This window comes from Trachurus japonicus, chromosome 8 (genome assembly GCF_045865225.1).
Source record: "Trachurus japonicus isolate A0001 chromosome 8, Traja_1.0".
NCBI lineage: Eukaryota > Metazoa > Chordata > Actinopteri > Carangiformes > Carangidae > Trachurus > Trachurus japonicus.
Genome location: NC_140914.1, coordinates 32,353,461 through 32,372,781, shown reverse-complemented (window position 1 = coordinate 32,372,781; position 19,321 = coordinate 32,353,461). Strand labels below are relative to the sequence as shown.

General features: G+C 43.1%; 1 protein-coding gene across 2 annotated transcripts; it reads left to right on the top strand.

Annotated features, from left to right (window-relative positions):
* Nucleotides 1–609: 609 nt before the first annotated feature.
* On the top strand, nt 610–18,276 carry yipf2 (Yip1 domain family, member 2). 2 transcript variants are annotated; one of them, XM_085785227.1, is made up of 9 exons: nt 610–822; nt 1,060–1,125; nt 6,005–6,153; nt 6,772–6,852; nt 7,004–7,091; nt 10,300–10,416; nt 10,522–10,688; nt 14,978–15,160; nt 16,242–18,276. In XM_085785227.1, the coding sequence occupies exons 2-9, from the start codon at nt 1,095–1,097 to the stop codon at nt 16,329–16,331; spliced, it is 906 nt and encodes a 301-aa protein (XP_085641353.1). In that variant the 5' UTR covers nt 610–822; nt 1,060–1,094; the 3' UTR covers nt 16,332–18,276. The 2 variants fall into 2 exon arrangements, with proteins under 2 accessions (XP_085641353.1, XP_085641355.1); XM_085785229.1 differs by having other exon boundaries at nt 620–862.
* The last annotated feature ends 1,045 nt before the right edge of the window (nt 18,277–19,321 follow it).

The following is a 19,321-nucleotide window of genomic DNA, read 5'->3' as shown; positions in this document are numbered from 1 at the left end:
AACGTATCTTTATTGGAGGAATTACAGGACATGATGTGACATTTGGAAAGGACAACCGAAAAAGACTTCCATTTCCCTCTTTAAAACATGAAATAGACACCCTCACCACTGTTCCCTTCTGCAGTTCAACTCAAAAAAATAAAATAAATAAAAAAGGCAGACGGAACGGGAGACCTGGATTGAGAGAACAATGCGGTTGAGGGGGAGAGCCCATTGAGGTTAGACAAAAAAAAAGAAAAAGAAAAAGAATAATAATATTAATAATAATAATAATAATAATAATAATAATAATAATAATAATAATAATAATAATAATAATAATAATACAGAATTAAGGACAGGGTAAATTGATATGCAATAGATTAAATATGGGAAAAAAGGCAAAAGTAAAAAAATAAAAGAAAAACAGAAAACATATGTATAATAATACTAAAAAAAAAATAATAATAATAATAATAATCATATTAGACAAATAAGAATGGGAGGACTGGCCTTTTTTCCCCTCTTTTTCTTTTCTTTTTTTTTCATTTTAATTTTCGACCGCAGCCCGCGATTCACGTGACAGCTTTGTTTACGTGGTGACGTGTACCGGAAGTGGTGCCAGCTGGACTGAGGGAGCAGCGCTGTGTTAGCTGACAGGGAGCGTTAGAGTAGTTTTATTGTAAACTGTCCGTTTATTAAAGGTGCGCGGGCCGCTTGGTCGTTTCTGTGTGTTTCCTTGGTTCAGACGCAGCTAGGCGGATGGTGAACGGTGCTGCTGCTGGTGTAGCTTAGCCGCAGTTAGCTGTCAGAGGGAACCACCAGCTCATCTCCTGCGGACAGGTGCGACTTAAACCTCTGTTTTTCTGCTCACGACACCGAGGTAGAATTTAAAAGTTACTTGTCTTTGTTATTTTCCCACAATGTCTTGTACTGTTGTAGTTTGGACTTAAAGCAGCCTCCTGATACGTCACTTACTGCTGACTATACTAACAGATGTTTGGTCTGTAATGAGCAGTCTCCTGATTAAGCTGACAAGAAGCTGTTTTATGTGAATATAATATGTTCATATTCTCTCAGGTGTTGCATGAGGTTGCTGTTAGGCCACTGGAACCATGGCCAGCCCAAATGATCTACATTTCCAAGGTAAAGTGATGGGACTTTATTTATTTGACTTACCTCACAATGGCCTTGTTCTCATAGGATGATACTGCTGTTAGGTCACTTGTTTTCTCTGTCACTTCTGCTGTGATATTAAACTGTAGGACCTTATCACTGCTTTTCATCAGGGTTACTTGTCTCTTTATTTCCTCTGTTAAAGTATTTCAGCATTTCTTAGGACCTTCACCTAGAGAGCAATGACAGATGTCCTCACCTGTGGAGTGAGGGGACATAGAGAGCCTAAGCGGAAGCAGGAAGTAACGGCGCCATGGGACCTCAACTCTGAAAAACTCGCCATTCAAATGAATGAGACTGAAAATTTTATTTCGTGATCCGATTGAATTGCGCCATGAGAAAAAAATATGTCCTCTACCTGTTTAAAACATCACGTTTCATGCCGAGAAATCAGCCGTTTATCATAAAACGGCAACAGAAGAACGTATTTTGTGTGAAGACTGCTCTGCGGACTACAAATCTGTGTCCCACAAAAAATACGTCACCAACTGACACGGGAAAGGGCGGCAATTGGTGTGTGACGTCACCTACGCGACTTGTAGTCTTTCTGCTTACAGATTCTTCTGAATTTTATTCTACAATAGCTTTACAACAGACGGCTGGTTTCTCGGGATGAAACGTGATGTTTTAAACAGGTAGAGGACATATTTTTTTCTCATGGCACAATTCAAACGGATCACGAAATAAAAATTTCCGTCCCGTTCATTTGAATGGCGAGTTTTTCAGAGTTGAGGTCAGCCCCCCTGTAATCCTCTCAGCAGGCACGCCGATTTTTCCCAGTGGCCACCCGTGGTACTGCAACAAAAAATCCCATGCGGCCCAGAAAGGATTTTTCCCATAGACCGCAATAGTAAAAGAGAAGCCTGTAAAACTGTTCACAGGACACTTCCAGCTGTAACCTCCGTTAATTACTAATCTTTGTATTCTATATTTTTAAGTCATGGACTTTTTATCCGTCAAAATGTTTTCTAACGGCCAGAAAAGCCACAGAAAAGTCTCATTTCTGGCCGTGACGTCACGGCTGTGTCCGTGCACCAGCAGTGCGCGGTCGTGTGTCCCGGGACCGAGGATGCCTGAACTAATGAGACGCTGTCCGGTGCTAAAATCACTCAGAAAAGTGGAAAACACGGCTCAAAGGTGAGTTTTTGTTTGGTCACATCGAGTTAATTTAACTTTATGATAGTCAATGTCTGTTATTAGTCTCCTGTCAACTCGTATTCTTAAACGTAACGTTTTAATTGATGAGATCGCCTCGTAGTGACTGCTTTTACTGACGTGAAACCGGACTGTTTTACATTACTGCTCCTGTAAAACTCATATTTTTCAGTAATTTTAGCTTGATAAGTCATTTATGCTGTATGTGTGTGTCTGTGTCAACAGTGTCTCATCGCGGCTGATGTTCTACACCTGTTGCTCCGTTCACGTCAATTTATTTTACGGCTTAATTAATGCCACGGTGGTAAAATGTAGGAACCGAGACTTCTCCTCCATGGTCGGTGTGTGTCGTGGTGTCCTGACGGTGCAGCTGCTCCCCGTCTTCACCGGGGCCGGAGGAAGAACCGTGGACGTCCTCCTCCTCATCGTCCTCCTCACCGTCGTCAGTGTGTGTTTGTTCAATGTCAGTAGCTAAATGATCACTTAAACTCATCATCATATTATTAAATTGTTCGGAAAAAAACAAACATGCTTGTGACTTTTTCCTGCTTCTACCAAATCCAACATCAACTGTGTCTGAGGCATCGTGTTTAATTAAAATGTCTGGTTCTGTAACAGCTGTATTTAGTGGACACTGATATTCTGTGTGTTGTGGAAATATTGTAAGGTTAAACTGTTGAATTACAAAGAGTCTCATCCACCTGAAGGCTTAATGATGATGATGAAACTATGAACACAGCCAGTACAGACAATTATTAAAAGGAAGATGCATTTGCCAAAGAGTTCTAATTTTCTTTAATCACAGCTGTGGTTGATAAAAACAAAACACGTGTGACTATACTCCACCAACATCCTGTAAATACAACTGGTGAACTGTGCAGCAAGTTAAATATACTATTCAATATAAAAAAAGGTAAGAGTAAAGCCTCATTACATTATTTGAGGTGTTCTGTGGTCATCTCTGTCATGTTTAACAAAAATACAGTTAATTATGATTTATTTTCCATTGTGATTTAAGCTTACAGGTTCGGACTAACTCGTTTTCAGTGTAACATCGTATATTAATTAACTGTCAAAACGATTTAACGATCATATAAACGACCGTAGTAAACCTACGATCGGCCGTCTTACTTTTTAAATCATTATCTTTGTTTTAAAGTCTGTGTGAGTCCTGTAAAAGTCTTAATACTCATTCCTTAAATCCACAAGTAACACATACATGAACGCGCAGCGCCAAAACTAGAACGGCGGTTGCTCGTTCTCATTGCCCCAGGGCATGATGGGAGACCGCAGAGCATTATGGGGGGTGACTCAACTGCGCATGCTCTATGGGCCGCATAACGCGGAAGTAAACCCGGAAGTCAGAAACTTTTTCGGCGTATGCGCCAGGCGAGCAACTTTTCATTGAAATGAACGGCGGCCATTTTCCGGTCCGGTATCCAGTTAATATAATACATCCATGGTTGAGGTCCCATGGTGACCGTTACTTCCTGCTTCCGCTTAGGCTCTCTATAAAGGGAGCAGCTCCTCAGGTCTGTCTGCAGCAGAGCAGCTGTTAACAGTGTCCTCTACTGGCAGTAGGACATTTCTGCAGGACACCTGAGCTGCAGTCAGGCCTAACTGCAGAGACACACAGTACATTTACGTAACTTTAGGTGCAGTACTTCAGTACAGCTTAGAGGTGCTTGTACTTTACTGGAGTATGTCCATTTATATTTTCCTTTTACTTCTACTCTGCTACATTTCAGAAGAGATATTGTACTTTCTATTTGACAGCTTCAGTTACCAGTTACTCTTAGGATGGAAATGGAAAAACGCTTTCAAAATGTGGTTTCAGACATGTTTAATTTTAGTGATATCTATATAGTGATTTTATTTTCCGTCCTACAACCACTCACGATTGCTGTATAGTGTGATGTCACTTGTAAGCGCAGGATCACATCGAGAACTTACACTAATGTGTGAATGTTATTGTGTGTGTGTGTGTGTTGTTTGTCCCTATATGTGGCCCTGTGATAGACTTTTTTCCCCCCACACATTTTAATTTCTGGAAATACCGCTATTTAAATGATAAACAAATTAACATTTGATCTGAATAGATAGATAGATATACTTTATTGATCACAAGCTGGGAAATTACAGTGCAGCAGCACAATACAATGGCAGGTCAGAGACTGTGTCACTTTGTTGTATTTAACGCAGGTTTAGATGTTAATGAACTATGACATCAAATGTTTTTTGACGACTTGACGACAACAGGTTTCCACATTATTTGTGCTGGGTTTAATTAGTTTGCCTCATCATTCTTCTAACTGCTCACTCAGTAACCTGATCAGTGTGTTTTATGTACATTTTGGTCCTTGGATCTAAATAGGCTTCACTTATTTTCTACTCTAATGATCACTCTCTACAGCAGTGGTTCTCAAAGTGGGGTCCGGGGACCCCCAGGGATCCTTGAGAGAGTTCAAGGGGGTCCCCAACTTTTTCTCTTTTTATTTTTCCAGAAATATAGCATTTTTTCCAGAAATTTCTTGATTTTTGTATGTATGCCATTGGCAGTAATTTGAACATACATTGACTAAAAAAAGTAATGTTTTTCAGTCTCAAAACAAATATTTGTGTATTTCTTGTTTCAAAACTTTGTCCACTGGGGGGGTCCGTGGTCTAATTTGTGTCAGTTTAGGGGTCCTTGATGTAAAAAGGTTTGACACATCTTCATGCATCACACCCATATACACACTCTCACACTGCCTTCAGTTTGGGGCTGAAAGGTTCTTCCAAGGAAACTTCATCATGCAGATTAGAGGAGCTGGGGTGGAACCTCTGCCCTCTGATAAGTGGACGACCTGCCGTTCGTCCGTCCCACTGTCCCACCACCACCACCACTCACCCTTGTGTTCCCCTCCGTCCCACTGTCCCACCACCACCACTCACCCTTGTGTTCCCCTCTGTCCCACCACCACCACTCACCCTTGTGTTCCCCTCCGTCCCACTGTCCCACCACCACCACTCACCCTTGTGTTCCCCTCCGTCCCACTGTCCCACCACCACCACTCACCCTTGTGTTCCCCTCCGTCCCACTGTCCCACTGTCCCACCACCACCACTCACCCTTGTGTTCCCCTCCGTCCCACTGTCCCACCACCACCACTCACCCTTGTGTTCCCCTCCGTCCCACTGTCCCACTGTCCCACCACCACCACTCACCCTTGTGTTCCCCTCCGTCCCACTGTCCCACTGTCCCACCACCACCACTCACCCTTGTGTTCCCCTCCGTCCCACTGTCCCACTGTCCCACCACCACCACTCACCCTTGTGTTCCCCTCTGTCCCACCACCACCACTCACCCTTGTGTTCCCCTCCGTCCCACTGTCCCACCACCACCACTCACCCTTGTGTTCCCCTCCGTCCCACTGTCCCACCACCACCACCACTCACCCTTGTGTTCCCCTCCGTCCCACTGTCCCACTGTCCCACCACCACCACTCACCCTTGTGTTCCCCTCCGTCCCACTGTCCCACCACCACCACTCACCCTTGTGTTCCCCTCCGTCCCACTGTCCCACCACCACCACTCACCCTTGTGTTCCCCTCCGTCCCACTGTCCCACCACCACCACTCACCCTTGTGTTCCCCTCCGTCCCACTGTCCCACCACCACCACTCACCCTTGTGTCCCCTCTCTGTGTGTCTGCAGAGTTTGAGGAAGCGGCGGAGCTGCTGTCGGCAGACCCCAAGGCCACCACGCTCAGCATGGCGGCCTCAGACGGCCCGGCTGCAGCGGCCGGAGAGGACGTGAAGCTGGACCTGTCGGAGGACGAGGAGGGTCAGGAGGAGAGCTCAGAGGTGAGGGAGGTGTCTGTGCTGACTGGTTAAAGGGATAGTTCACCCAAAATTCAAATTTCACTCATTATCTACTCACCCTCATGTCAACTAAGAGCTGTGAGAATTTTCAGAGTCCTCCGTTCCTTCTCTGAGTTACGGGGGGGTCCGCGCAGCAGTATTTGTCCATATAATGGTTGTCAATGGATACCAACTTTCTTCGTCCAAAAGGACACACCAAAAAACATCCAAATACCTCCATACTGCTCGTCTGTAATGTCCCTCTAGTATTGAAGCCCCGACATGAGAAATTGTTCCGAAAAAAATTAAATAAGTCTATATTTTAAGCTTGTTTGTAGAGGAAGCTCCCAGTGTCTCGGTTCACTGCTCTTCCTGTGTCAGTGCAAATTTCGCGTGATTTGCACTGACCGGCGGAACAATTTCTCATGTCGGGGCTTCAAATACTGCTGCGCGGACCCCCCCGTAACTCAGAGAAGGCACGGAGGACTCTGAAAATTCTCACAGCTCTTAGTCGACATGAGGGTGAGTAGATAATGAGTGAAATTTGAATTTTGGGTGAACTATCCCTTTAAGTGTTGATGTTGCAGCGTGACAGCAGCTGAGAAACGTGTCTTCTCTCAGTTGTTAGGGGGACAGAAAGCAGCAGGAGGCTTCTGGACCTTTGAGTATTATCAGTCTTTCTTCAATGTGGACACAGGGCAGGTAGGAGCCGCTCTGCACATGATGTAACTGCACAGTGGATACAAATATCTTTTTAGAAATAATAAAATAAGTTCAAATACATTTTTATTTGTTGTAGTTTTGTAACGTTTTGTACTGTTGTTCTGTGTGACTTCCCCGTCATGTGATGCAGGTGCTGGACAGAGTTAAAGGATCAATTCTGCCGTTGCCTGGAAAAAACTTTATCAAGCACTACCTGAGATCTAACCCTGATCTATATGGTAAGCCATATTATATATATTTAAACATAAACCATATTTATCTACCTCTATTTATTACGGAAGAGCGTGTGGGCCAGCAACGGAGATTTTTTTTTTTAAAGGGGACCTATTATGCTTTTCCAGCTTTTCAGACTTTTATATGTGTTTAAAATGTTGGATAATGGTTCTAGAGGCCGTGGAAGTGTCATATCCTGAGGTTAATGCATTTGGAGGTAAACCCTGCTAGATAATTGGGATTTCTCTGCACACCTGTTACACTCGGTTGCGCTGAGTTTTTTTTTGACATGAGCTCGCGTCTACGTCGATGCGTGCCGGACTCCCCTACATGGTCATGCCGAGGTCTCTGCTCCAGCCGGCCCCGCCTCCCCCCATGCTGCTCTGTTGTGGCCGGTGTCACAGCGGAGAGCGGAGCGGACTACTTCCTGCTTCTTCCCTACATGTTGTAGCGCTGTAGCGTCACTTTACTAAGTTTTATTTAGAAGTTTACGCCGACGTTTCATGTAAGTGAAGCTGTACCTGTGTGAGGAGCGACGTACCGCCGGGGTGACGTTGTTCGCCGGACCGACGTAACGCTGGACCGCCGGAGCACCGGAGCTCCGGAGCTGCAGCGGCTCCTCACACAGGCAGAGCCCGTCTGCAGGCCTCCTTGGCCGGGCAGGCGTCCGTGCTCATCGCGGTAGAGAAAACCCTCGCTAATAAACATACCCGCAGGTTTTTTAGACGTTTACCGCCGTGTGGTTAGTCTATTTAGCAGAATGTTGGCTCATTGATGAAATCTTGTGGCAGTTGAATCAGTTTGAATGAAAAGTGAAGCTGTGAGAAGGAGGAGGAGAGGAGGAGCAGTGCTGCGGAGCTCGTCTATGTGCACAAATCACCACATTTACATCAATAAATAACTGTTTTACAATGAACTGACCAGTCTGCATATATTTTTAATTTATTTTATATAATTATTTTTGCATTTTTATATTACATGTTACATAGTTACAGTAGCCTACATGGCAAAGACTACTCTATACCATCTTTGGTTAGGGTGAGACTAGGTCATGGGCACATTTCATTACACAATGTAGACTGGTCAGATACATACTGGAGATCTGGCACTTTGCCTACTGCAGATTTAGCTTTTGTTTGCATACTACATTTTGGCCAAATCAGTATAGGTACTAGTAGTAGACATCGTCATGGTAACGTAATGCTGAGGGAGTGGTTCATTTGCATTTAAAGGGAGGGGCCACTGAAACAGACCGTTTTGCAGAGCCCTGTTTTTGAGAATGCTGTGATGTTTGATCTTTGGGGTATTTTGACCGAAGCACGTCACAGACATGTCTTTAAGACACCCAGGAACTATTTTAGTTGGTGCAAAAAGGAGCATAATAGGTCCCCTTTAAGATTCTGAGATAAAAACTCAAGTCAGTTAATTTCTCAGAAATTCAGACTTTTTTTTTTTTATCTCTGAATCACTAACGCTCTTCCATAATTTATTAATGCTGACATTATGCTACCTTTTTTAACTTCCACCTTTTTTTAAAATATTATTTTTCCAAAATATTTTTTTCCAACAACAAGAAACCCCTTTGAACTTGAGCTGCTGCAGCTATTGACACAGTTGAAACAGTCTGAGCTGCTTCTCTAGAGGCTCATACTGCACTTCTATCAAATCCTCCATACTTGGAGTTACACCTCATCGTTTTTGGAGCAGTTCTTGCATCATTGCACTGTTGTTTATATATTTATTTTCTGATATTTTAGATGGGTGTTTTATTATAGATTTTTTAAATGATAGATTTGTTTATATCATTTTTTTTTTATTCTATTGACTTATTTCCCTCGTATTTTGTTCTTCTTATTCTCTATTTACACTAATGTGAATGCTTCTGTAGCACAATAACCTCCCCTGGCATCAATAACGTATCTCTCTCCCTCTCTCTCTCTCTCTCTACATATTTACAGTACAGGCCAAAAGTTTGGACACAATCAATGCATTTCCTTTATTTTCATGACTATTTACATTGTAGATTCTCACTGAAATGCCACTAATGAACCCTGACAAGGCAACACTGACACCTGTGAAGTGAAAACCATTTCAGGTCAGGTTCACCTCTTGAAGCTCATCAAGAGAAGCCAAGAGTGTGCACAGCAGTAATCAGAGCAAAGGGGGGCTACTTTGAAGAAACTAGACTTGGTGGGGGCAGAGATAGAGGAGGAGGAGGAAGAAGAAGAAAAGAAGAAAGGGAAGACAAAGAAGAAAAGACGTGTTTTCAGTTATTTCACACTTTTTTGTTAATTCCACTTGTGTTCATTCATAGTTTTGGTGCCTTCAGTGAGAATAAAGGAAACACATTGAATGAGAAGGTGTGTCCAAACTTTTGGCCGGTACTGTATGTATGTATATATATAATGGGTCATAGTACATTCAGCTGTTGAAGTTATATTTAACTTTTTAATGTCTCCTTCAGCTTTTAACCTGTTGCCATTATGCTAATGTGTGTGTCACAAGGCCTGAGATGAATCTCTTACTGTGCGTTCACACCAAAAGCTTCCAAAGCGTCAAAACGCCAGAAGTCAATTCATTTTCAATGAGAGCCCGGCGACACTGAGCGTCCAAAGCGTCACCAGACGAGAAGTTGAGCCAGGTTTAACTTTATGGCAATTAGCTATGACGCGGTTCAGCGGCAACCGGCGGCAGCCTGTCAGAATAGAGATGTCCTTCAGCTTCCTTTTTTTCCCTTTTTTTTGTATTTCGGCTCCCCAATGACCAGCACGAACGAACTTTGATGTCAGTCACGTGACGAGCGGCCAAAGTGGCTGAAAATATTTGCTGTTTTGGGAGCTGTCTTGTCTGACGCCCACCCTCGAGCGTTTTTGACGCTTTAGAAGCTTTTGGTGTGAACGCACAGTTAGGCTCTTCTTCTTTTTAGTAAAAAATAATAAAAAACTTCAGCTGTTGTAGCTCTCACATTTTCACTTGTCACACATTCTATACGTCAGATTGCAGACAGTTTTGACCTCATTCACACAAATTGACGACTTGAGAAACAATACTTACTGTACAGTTTTTTGAACGGTCATCCTCTGAGCACCAAGAGAAGCTCAGCTGCTGCGTGGACTTCACCATGTCTGACTGTCTCTGATCTGTTCCTGTGTGCTGTGTGTGCTGTGTGTGTTGTGTGCTGTGTGTGTTGTGTGCTGTGTGCTGTGTGTAAAGGTCCGTTCTGGATCTGTGTGACGCTGGTGTTCTCGGTGGTGATCAGCGGGAACCTGTCCAACTTCCTGAGCCACATGGGAGACCCGGCCTACCACTACAGACCCCAGTTCCACAGAGGTCAGTGAGTCCTAGACCCGGTCCAGCTCCACGCTCCGCCTCAAGCTGCTGTGTCATTTTTTATTGAATTAGTTTCATTTTCTGCATCTGACTTTCTCCTCGCAGTAACGATAGCTGCAGTAGTGATCTTCATGTACGCCTGGCTTGTGCCGATCGGTTTATGGGGTTTCCTGACCTGGCGGCAAGGGGCTGAGAGGCAGATCGGAGGTTACTCCTTCCTGGAGACAGTGTGTGTCTACGGCTATTCTCTCTTCATCTACATCCCCACCTCGGTGAGTACATGCTTCCTCCTGACAGCCTGACCAATGAGCTTTTATGTAAGAAAAAAACTATTCAATTAGGTGAACACTGTCTCTCCCTGTTTTAAAGCATTATCAGAACAGAAATGTCATTTTACATCCACATATTGTCTGTGCCACTTTTCCATGATGCCAGCTGACACAGGGTGAGGGTGTCTGTCACAGGGCCACACGTAGGCAAGGCATCTTTATTTATATAGCGCATTTTATACCAAGGCAACTCAATGTTCTTTACATAAAGACAAAACTGGTTTTTTTTAAAGAGAAGCATAAAACAGAATAAAAACAAACACAAAAACAGAGTTAGAAGCAAGAGCAAATAAAAGAAAATAGATAAAGTTTTAAGTTCTCAGCTATAAGCACGTGAAAAGAGAAATGTTTTTAACCTGGATTTAAAAGTGCTGACAGTTGGGGCTGATCTCAGGTCTGCTGGTAGTTTGTTCCAGTTGTGAGCAGCATAAACGGCTAAATGCTGCTTCACCATGTCTGGTCTGAACTCTGAGCTCCACTATCTGACCTGAGTCAGTAGATCTCAGAGCTCTACTGGGTTTAGACTCTACTAACATGTCATTCATGTATTCTGGACCTAAACCATTCAGTGATTTGTAAACCAGTAGCAGAACTTTAAAATCTATTCTGTAGCTGACTGGGAGCCAATGTAAGGTCTTAAGAACCGGGCTGATGTGATCTGATCTCTTTGTTCTGGTTAAAACTGGAGCTGCAGCTGTTTGAGACCAGTCAGAAGACCGTTACAGTAGTCTAGTCTGGAGATAAAAGCATGAATCAGCTTCTCCTGATCAGTTTGGGACATAAAACCCTTAATTCTGGATATGTTCTTAAGTTGATAAAAGGCTGATTTGGTTTTGGTCAGATCTGAGTCTATCAGCACACCAAGGTTTCAGACTTGGTCTTTAGTTTCTGTGACTCAAGGTGTTTACTGACAGCAACCCTCTTCTCTCTAGTGCCAAAAACAATGACCTCAGTTTTTTCTTGATTTAACTGAAGGAAATTTTGGTTCATCCAATTTCTGACCTGCTCTAAACAGTGACATAATGACTCTATTGGACTATAGAGACAAACAACACACACGTTCACATTCACACACTACAGTGTAAGTTCTCGATGTGATCCTGCGCTTACAGGTGACATCACACTCACGGCAGTCGTGATTGGTTGTAGGTCAGAGAAAAAAAGGGTTTGTACAGATGAACAATGCTCAGTGAAGTTTGCAAAAAGAGAAATGCATAAGAAACATAAGACATGCCTGTTAGAACGGCTAACCACATACAGTACTGTGCAAAGGTTTAAAGCACCATAAGTAAAGTGAAGATGATTCATGAACAGTCTTTGTTTATGAATTAACTTCACACAAAGTCCAGTCAACAGGAGAAACCTGAATCTCATCATAATCTGCCGTGAAGCATCTTGGAGAACTGGCCATAGTTGTTCTGTCTCTTCATGTAATCCCAGACTGAGGCTCTGTGGTGGTGGGGTGGTGGTGGTGGGAGGGGGGGGGGGGACTATACCATCTGTTGCAGGACTCAGTCTTATCTAAAAATAGTTATTTTTGACACTGGCTGTAATTTTTGGGTCACTGTACTGGGATGGTACTCTGTAACGGAGAAGAATCTAACCATCTGAAGTGCCTAAAACTTTTGCACAGTGCTGTGTGTGTTTTGCAATCTGTCAATCTGTCATCAATTTCTTACCATTTTCTCTCTTCTTTTCATCCCAGCTACTGAAGTGTTCAGATACAGTGGGAATGTGATGTAAATGACTGACAGTGATGTGGTGAACTCTGAACTACAGTGGAGTAGAGATAGATTTGACAGAAATTGAGCTGGAGAAGCAATTTACTGTCAATTTACCAGCAAACTGGACAAAAGTCTCCAGATCCAAGAGTTTTCATCTTTTCTGCTGCGTTGATGTAAGCTGTTCATCACTGTATCAGAATATAACACAAACTAGCTGATATTTAGTATTACAAGATATTCAATATCCAGATATACACCCATCAGGCACCACCTGCCTAATATTGTGTTGGTCCCTTTTGCTGCCAAATACACAACAAACTGTGCTGCGCTGTGTGTTCTGGTCTGTTGGATGGATCACACGGGCCAGCCTTCTCTCCCCACGTGTATCACTGAGCCTGTGGCCGCTTCACCACTCTTCCTTCCTTGGACCAGGCCTGATAGATCCTGATTCCTGACCACTGCAGACCGGGAACAGCCCACAAGACATGAGAGACCAGTCGTCCTGGGAGAACTGGATCAGATCCTTACACTGTCCAGTTTTCCTGCTTCTAACACATCAACTTCAACAACACTCAACATGTTCACCTGCTGCCTGATATACTGTATCCCTTCACCTGTCAGTTCTGCCTGATCGGTGTATATATTCATCACAAATATTAAGGAGTCATCTTAGATCCCTTTTTCACCTGTGTCTCGGTTAATTTGGTTTAGATCAGGAGCTTAATGAGAAACTGTGCAGGATTTTCACCTTAACTATGCTACATTTGTTCCTTAAAGGGATAGTTCAACATTTTGGCAAATTGGCCCATTGCCATAATCGCTATAGTCATAGCAGTAGGTTCATTACCTTTAATTGTAGGTGTAAGCTATTTTCAGTACGGCGGAGCGCAGCAGCTGGCTGCTCAGAGCTACGCTATGGAGGCTAAGGGAATTTCTTGGTTTCCCTCATTAAACTCATCAAATTCAACATCCCAAAACTCCACAGCGCTTTTGTAGACAAGTTGTGAGCTGCACAACCACCACGCTATGAGATAATGACGGAACGATACGAGACGGAGCCGTTTTCGAGGTAAATTCATACAAAACCGCTGATGCGCGTTGCGTTCAGGGACAGTTTTTCAGCAAGCAGTCTCCGTATTTACCCTGTATTTACCTCGAAAACGGCTCCGTTTCGTATCGTTCCGTCATTATCTCATAGCGTGGTGGTTGTGCAGCTCACAACTTGTCTACAAAAGCGCTGTGGAGTTTTGGGATGTTGAATTTGATGAGTTTAATGAGGGAAACCAAGAAATTCCCTTAGCCTCCATAGCGTAGCTCTGAGCAGCCAGCTGCTGCGCTCCGCCGTACTGAAAATAGCTTACACCTACAATTAAAGGTAATGAACCTACTGCTATGACTATAGCGATTATGGCAATGGGCCAATTTGCCAAAATGTTGAACTATCCCTTTAACTAAACAGTGATTGTGATGGTTAAATAATAATGAACGATGTGCATCATAAATGATGTTATCCACCGCTCCATGGATTGCTTTCTCATCGGCTTTGTTGAAAACAAAATGCACATGGCCAAGAGGAGGGTTAGCAACACAGAGGAGAAGAGGCCAGTTCCCCTTTAACTCTGTTACATCAACTCACTCACAACCTGTGAGGAATCAGAGTGACAGCACTCAGCTCAGGAGAGAATCAGCCACGGCCTCCTCCCTGTGATGTTTGTTGCTCCTCATACTGTCTCCCTGCTGCAGCTTTTAAAGGGATAGTTCAACATTTTGGCAAATTGGCCCATTGGCCTATAGTCATAGCAGTAGGTTCGTTACCTTTAATTGTCGGTGCAAGATATTTTTAGAACGGCGGAGCAGAGCCGTGAGCTGCTCAGAGCTACGCTATGGAGGCTCATGGGATTTCTTGGTTTCCCTCATCAAACTCATCAAATACACAATCCAACAACTCCACAACGCTCTGGTGGACAAGTTGTGAGCTGCACATTCACCACGCTATGAGATAATAACACAACGTTACCACACAGAGTTGTTTTAGAGGGAAATTCATGCAAAACCACTGATGTGCGTTGCCTTCAGGGACAGTTTTTCGGCAAACAGTCTCCGCATTTGTCTCAAAAACAACTCTGTCTCGTAACGTTCTGTTATTATCTCATTAAGAAATCCCATTAGCCTCCGTAGCGTAGCTCTGAGCAGCTTGCGGCTCTGCTCCGCCGTTCTAAAAATAGCTTGCACCGACAATTAAAGGTAACAAACCTACTGCTATGACTATAGGGATTATGGTGATGGGCCAATTTGCCAAAATGTTGAACTATCCCTTTAACAAACACCACTCAGCAAATGGTGCATGGTCCTGTCCTCATCATTCAGCCGATCAGACAGCTGTTGGTCTCACAGTGTGTGTGTGTGTGTGTGTGTGTGTGTGTGTGTGTGTGTGTGTGTGTGTGTGTGTGTGTGTGTGTGTGTGTGTGTGTGTGTGTGTGTGTGTGTGTGTGTGTGTGTGTGTGTCAGGTTCTATGGATCATCCCGTTCGAGTGGCTGCGCTGGACGCTGATCCTGGTCGCCATGACGATCTCCGGCTCGGTCCTGGTCCTCACCTTCTGGCCCGTCGTCCGTGACGACACCAAGCTGACGGCCGTGGCCACGGTGGTGACCATCGTGGTTCTGCACACGCTGCTGGCTATCGGCTGTAAGGTCGGTGACACCAACACTCACTCTGCTTCAGTCCAGTCGACGTTCAACAAACTGCAACAGAAGCAACTGATTTTGTGTCCTCAACATGTCCTGAATGAGGGAACAAAAAGCCCCGAAGAATCCCATCAGGGGAAAGTTTAGAAAAAAACATATATATATATCCCATTCATACGCCTATTCATTATTTTTCTCACGTGTATAGGGTAAAATTTTTAACCTTTAGATATCTCCATGAAAATTACTGAGTTGATTAATGACATTAAGACAAACAAAAAATGTATTACAAGTTTTTTGAAATTCTTTGTTAACATGAGAAAATTTGCATAAATTCCACCATTTTGACAGCACATGTATATATGAAGGTGCTGTGGTGGTACCGGCATGAAAACTGTAATGAGTTGACTCCAGAGGTCAACCAACAAGAAACCACTTTAAATTTCAAGATGACTGCAATTTTTCAAGAATCCGTCGCTGCGGGAAGCACTCGTTTTACATGGTAGCCTAGCAACCTAGCTCATTAAAGGTACAGTTGGTAAGCTGACGAAAGTGAAAGTAAACTCTGTGACTTGGTCTGAAATTTCAAGACAATACACTGGTCCCTTTATGAACCTCTGGAGTCAACTCATTCCAGTTTTCATGCCGGTACCACCACAGCACCTTTACAGTATATATACATATACATGTGCTGTCAAAACGGTGGAATTTATGCAAATTTGCTCATGTTAACAAAGAATTTCAAAAAACTTGTAATACATTTTTTGTTTGTCTTAATGTAAGTAATCAACTCAGTAATTTTCATGGAGATATTTAAAGGTTAAAAATTTTACCCTATTCACGTGAGAAAAATAATGAATAGGCGTATAAATGGGATATGTTTGGGTGTTTTTCTAAACTTTCCCCTGATGGGATTCTTCTGGGTTTTTTTTCCCTCACTCAGGACATGCTGAGGATACAAAATCAGTTGAGTTTGCTTCTGTTGCAATTTGTTCAACCTTTTCTCATAAAATGACTGGACTACTTGTGCACCGTGAACCTCCAGCACATCCTTTACCTCCTGTCTTTTCTTCTTTTTGTTTTTTAGATGTACTTCTTCCAGCCGGCCGTACACGAAGTGATCGACATCCCCACGACCCCCTCGTCTCACGTCATAGCAACCACCAAACCCCACTGACCGAGGGAAGGAGGGAGAGAAGAGGAAGGAAGGCTGTTGTGTCTGGAGTCACAGATATAAAACCATGTACAGACTGGTTGAGGCAATGTTGAATATTGCCAGTGTTTGATTTAGTTTCTTGTTTTCTCATGTGCTGGGATGGGTGTGTGGTTGTTTGTCTAATGTATCCCGGGGATGGTTTTACTTTAACGGAGGTAGCATCTGTTCACTCTGCAGTACCTGTGCATTTCTACTGCGCTGTGCTGCATGTGGATTCGTCCGGAGCGACTTCCTGACAGCTGTTAATCCCCTGTTTCCTCAGCAAGACGCAAGTTAAAGCAGAAGAAATGATCAATTCCTCATTAATCAATGATTTACAGAAGATCAGAATACAGAGGCCGTAACAGTCGCTTAAAGCTCACGGTGACATCTTCCCACTCCTTCGCTGGACCAAACCCCAAAAAGACAGAACATTTATAATTATATTGATATCAGAAAATAGCATCAAATTTAATATAATATTGTAATTATTCTTTTTCATGGAAAGATCTTTTCCACAGTAGATTGGGATTGTTATAACAGGAAACGACAACTGAATCCATGTGGGAATCGCCTTTGTTTAATTTATTGCCCCCCTCACGTTGTATTGTTGAAGCCATTAATATAAGAAACCAAGTAAGAAGCTACACATGTTGGCTCTCTTATATATATCAGACAGGATGTTGTTGTTTTTGTCTTATATATATAAGAAAGACAATAAGTATTGCAATTCTTTGACATAATGAACCTCACTGAGCAAGTAGGAAGCTGGTTGGTGGTGGAGAGAGCTACAGGCGTCACTATGAACACTGGACAAACGGCTGCTACAGCAAGTTTACATGTAGGTAAAATACAGTATTATACAGTTAATTCAAGTAGTTAAAAAATAGACTGTCTCTTCATTAGTTAAAGGAATAGTTCAACATTTTGGCAAGTTGGGCCATTGCCATAATCCCTATAGTCATAGTAGTAGGTTTGTTACTTTTAATTCTCGGTGCAAGCTGTTTTTAGAACGGCGGAGCAGAGCCGTGAGCTGCTCAGAGCTACGCTACGGAGGCTCATTATGGGATTTCTTGGTTTCCCTCATCAAACTCATCAAATACACAATCCAACAACTCCACAACGCTCTGGTGGACAAGTTGTGACCTGCACAATGATATTATGATAATTATGAGATGGAGTTGTGTTCGAGGCAAATGCAGAGACTGCGGCTCTGCTCCGCCGTTCTAAAAACAGCTTGCACCGACAATTAAAGGTAACAAACCTACTGCTATGACTATAGGGATTATGGCAATGGCCCAATTTGCCAAAATGTTGAACTATCTCTTTAACAGACAGAAACAGCAGCTTAAGTATTTAGATTGTGCCTATAGAACCTGAAGTCTGGTCCACCAAGGTGATCAACTAACTTTATGACCAAGTACCTGCAAAAACAAAGACATTCCCATCAGCCTCTTGTGTTTAGTGCTAATTAGCTCATGGTAAACAGTATGTCTGCTGAACACTGTCATTGTCTTTATTTCTATATTTTATGTTCACGTGGGCTCAGCTGTCTGCGTTGCAGCCTCACAGAGCTCTGGTTGTAAACTCTGTCTTGTCCATTCATTAATTATTGCCACGACAATTAATTTAACTGGATTAATCGTCACAGCACCCGGTGAAAACCTCCTGATGAACAGTTGCACCTCAAACTCAACTGAATGTAATGCGGCAAAATGAAGACTTGATATATTTATTGGTGGGAATTGAAAAAGACTGAAGCCTGTGAATGTTTCCCCTCAGTTCAGTCACAGGTGGAGGAGAGGAAGTCAGCATCGCAAACTGTAAACTGAGAGAGATGTGTGTGTCTGTAGAACTGTTCATTCCCCACGGTGATGCTGTGTAGGGTTTTGTTGTTGTTGTTAATAAACAGACTCTGTCCTGCTGATCGCTGAGACTCTGTTTCATCCACGCTGGTGACAACAGTTATATTATGACTCCACGCTGTTTTCCTGCGTCATTTCGGGAACAGCAGCCAAAACATTTAGTTTTTTTAAAGACTTATTTAATAACTTCTCTGCATGTCACTGAAACTGTAATCCTCACGCTCCATTAATCTGGCATAAATCTGATACACATCTGACTGAACAATGCAGGGTGAAACCTTTGAGAGAGAAGAATGTGTTGCATGTCACTGACTCAACAGATGCCAGCCACATGTGTAGCTACACATGTACACACCCACCATGTTTGACAGGTGATGTGTGTTGTATGTAGGCCTGACACTATTGTTACATAATCGCCTGATTGCAATCATTTGAAATAACTGCAGTCATTCTGCATAATGGTTGAAATGGTTTCCATTCATCTGTAGAACAGCTGGATGCAACTAACACAAGTCATATAATAGCTCCATTACTGTTTCCTTGTCGTTCCTTTAATGGCATAACCTTGTTCAGTATTGGAGATGGTGGAGTGGTGCAAGGTGGGACAGTGACTGATAAGAACTCGACCCGTAACCTGAACATTGATGTCATCTGCAAAAAGGGACTGCAGCAGCAACTTTATTTTCTATGAAAACTAAACTCTTTTGATGTAGAAAAGCCGGCGGTGGTTTGATTTTATAGGTCTTTTATTGAGTCTGTTTTAACCCTTTGCTCGATCTCCTTTTATTCTGGGCTTTCTACACAAAATAAGAACCGCATGTTAAAGGGACAACGAGGAGTTTTGTTAAAGCGAAGTGTTTCCACACTACATTTATGAGCCTCCGCACCGTGAAATTCTTTGACCGGCACAAGACAGACTCATGTTTTCATTCATCAAGAATTAAAGTCAGAGGTTGGAAGACGATCACATACCGTCGTAGTTCCCACCATAAACGGAGATTCATACGGCGGCGTTATTCTCATGACTCGCCACGAAACCAAAAGTAAAGAAACGCTGGTCGGCTCGCCCAGCATTTCCACCACCACTAATAATAACAAAATAACCAT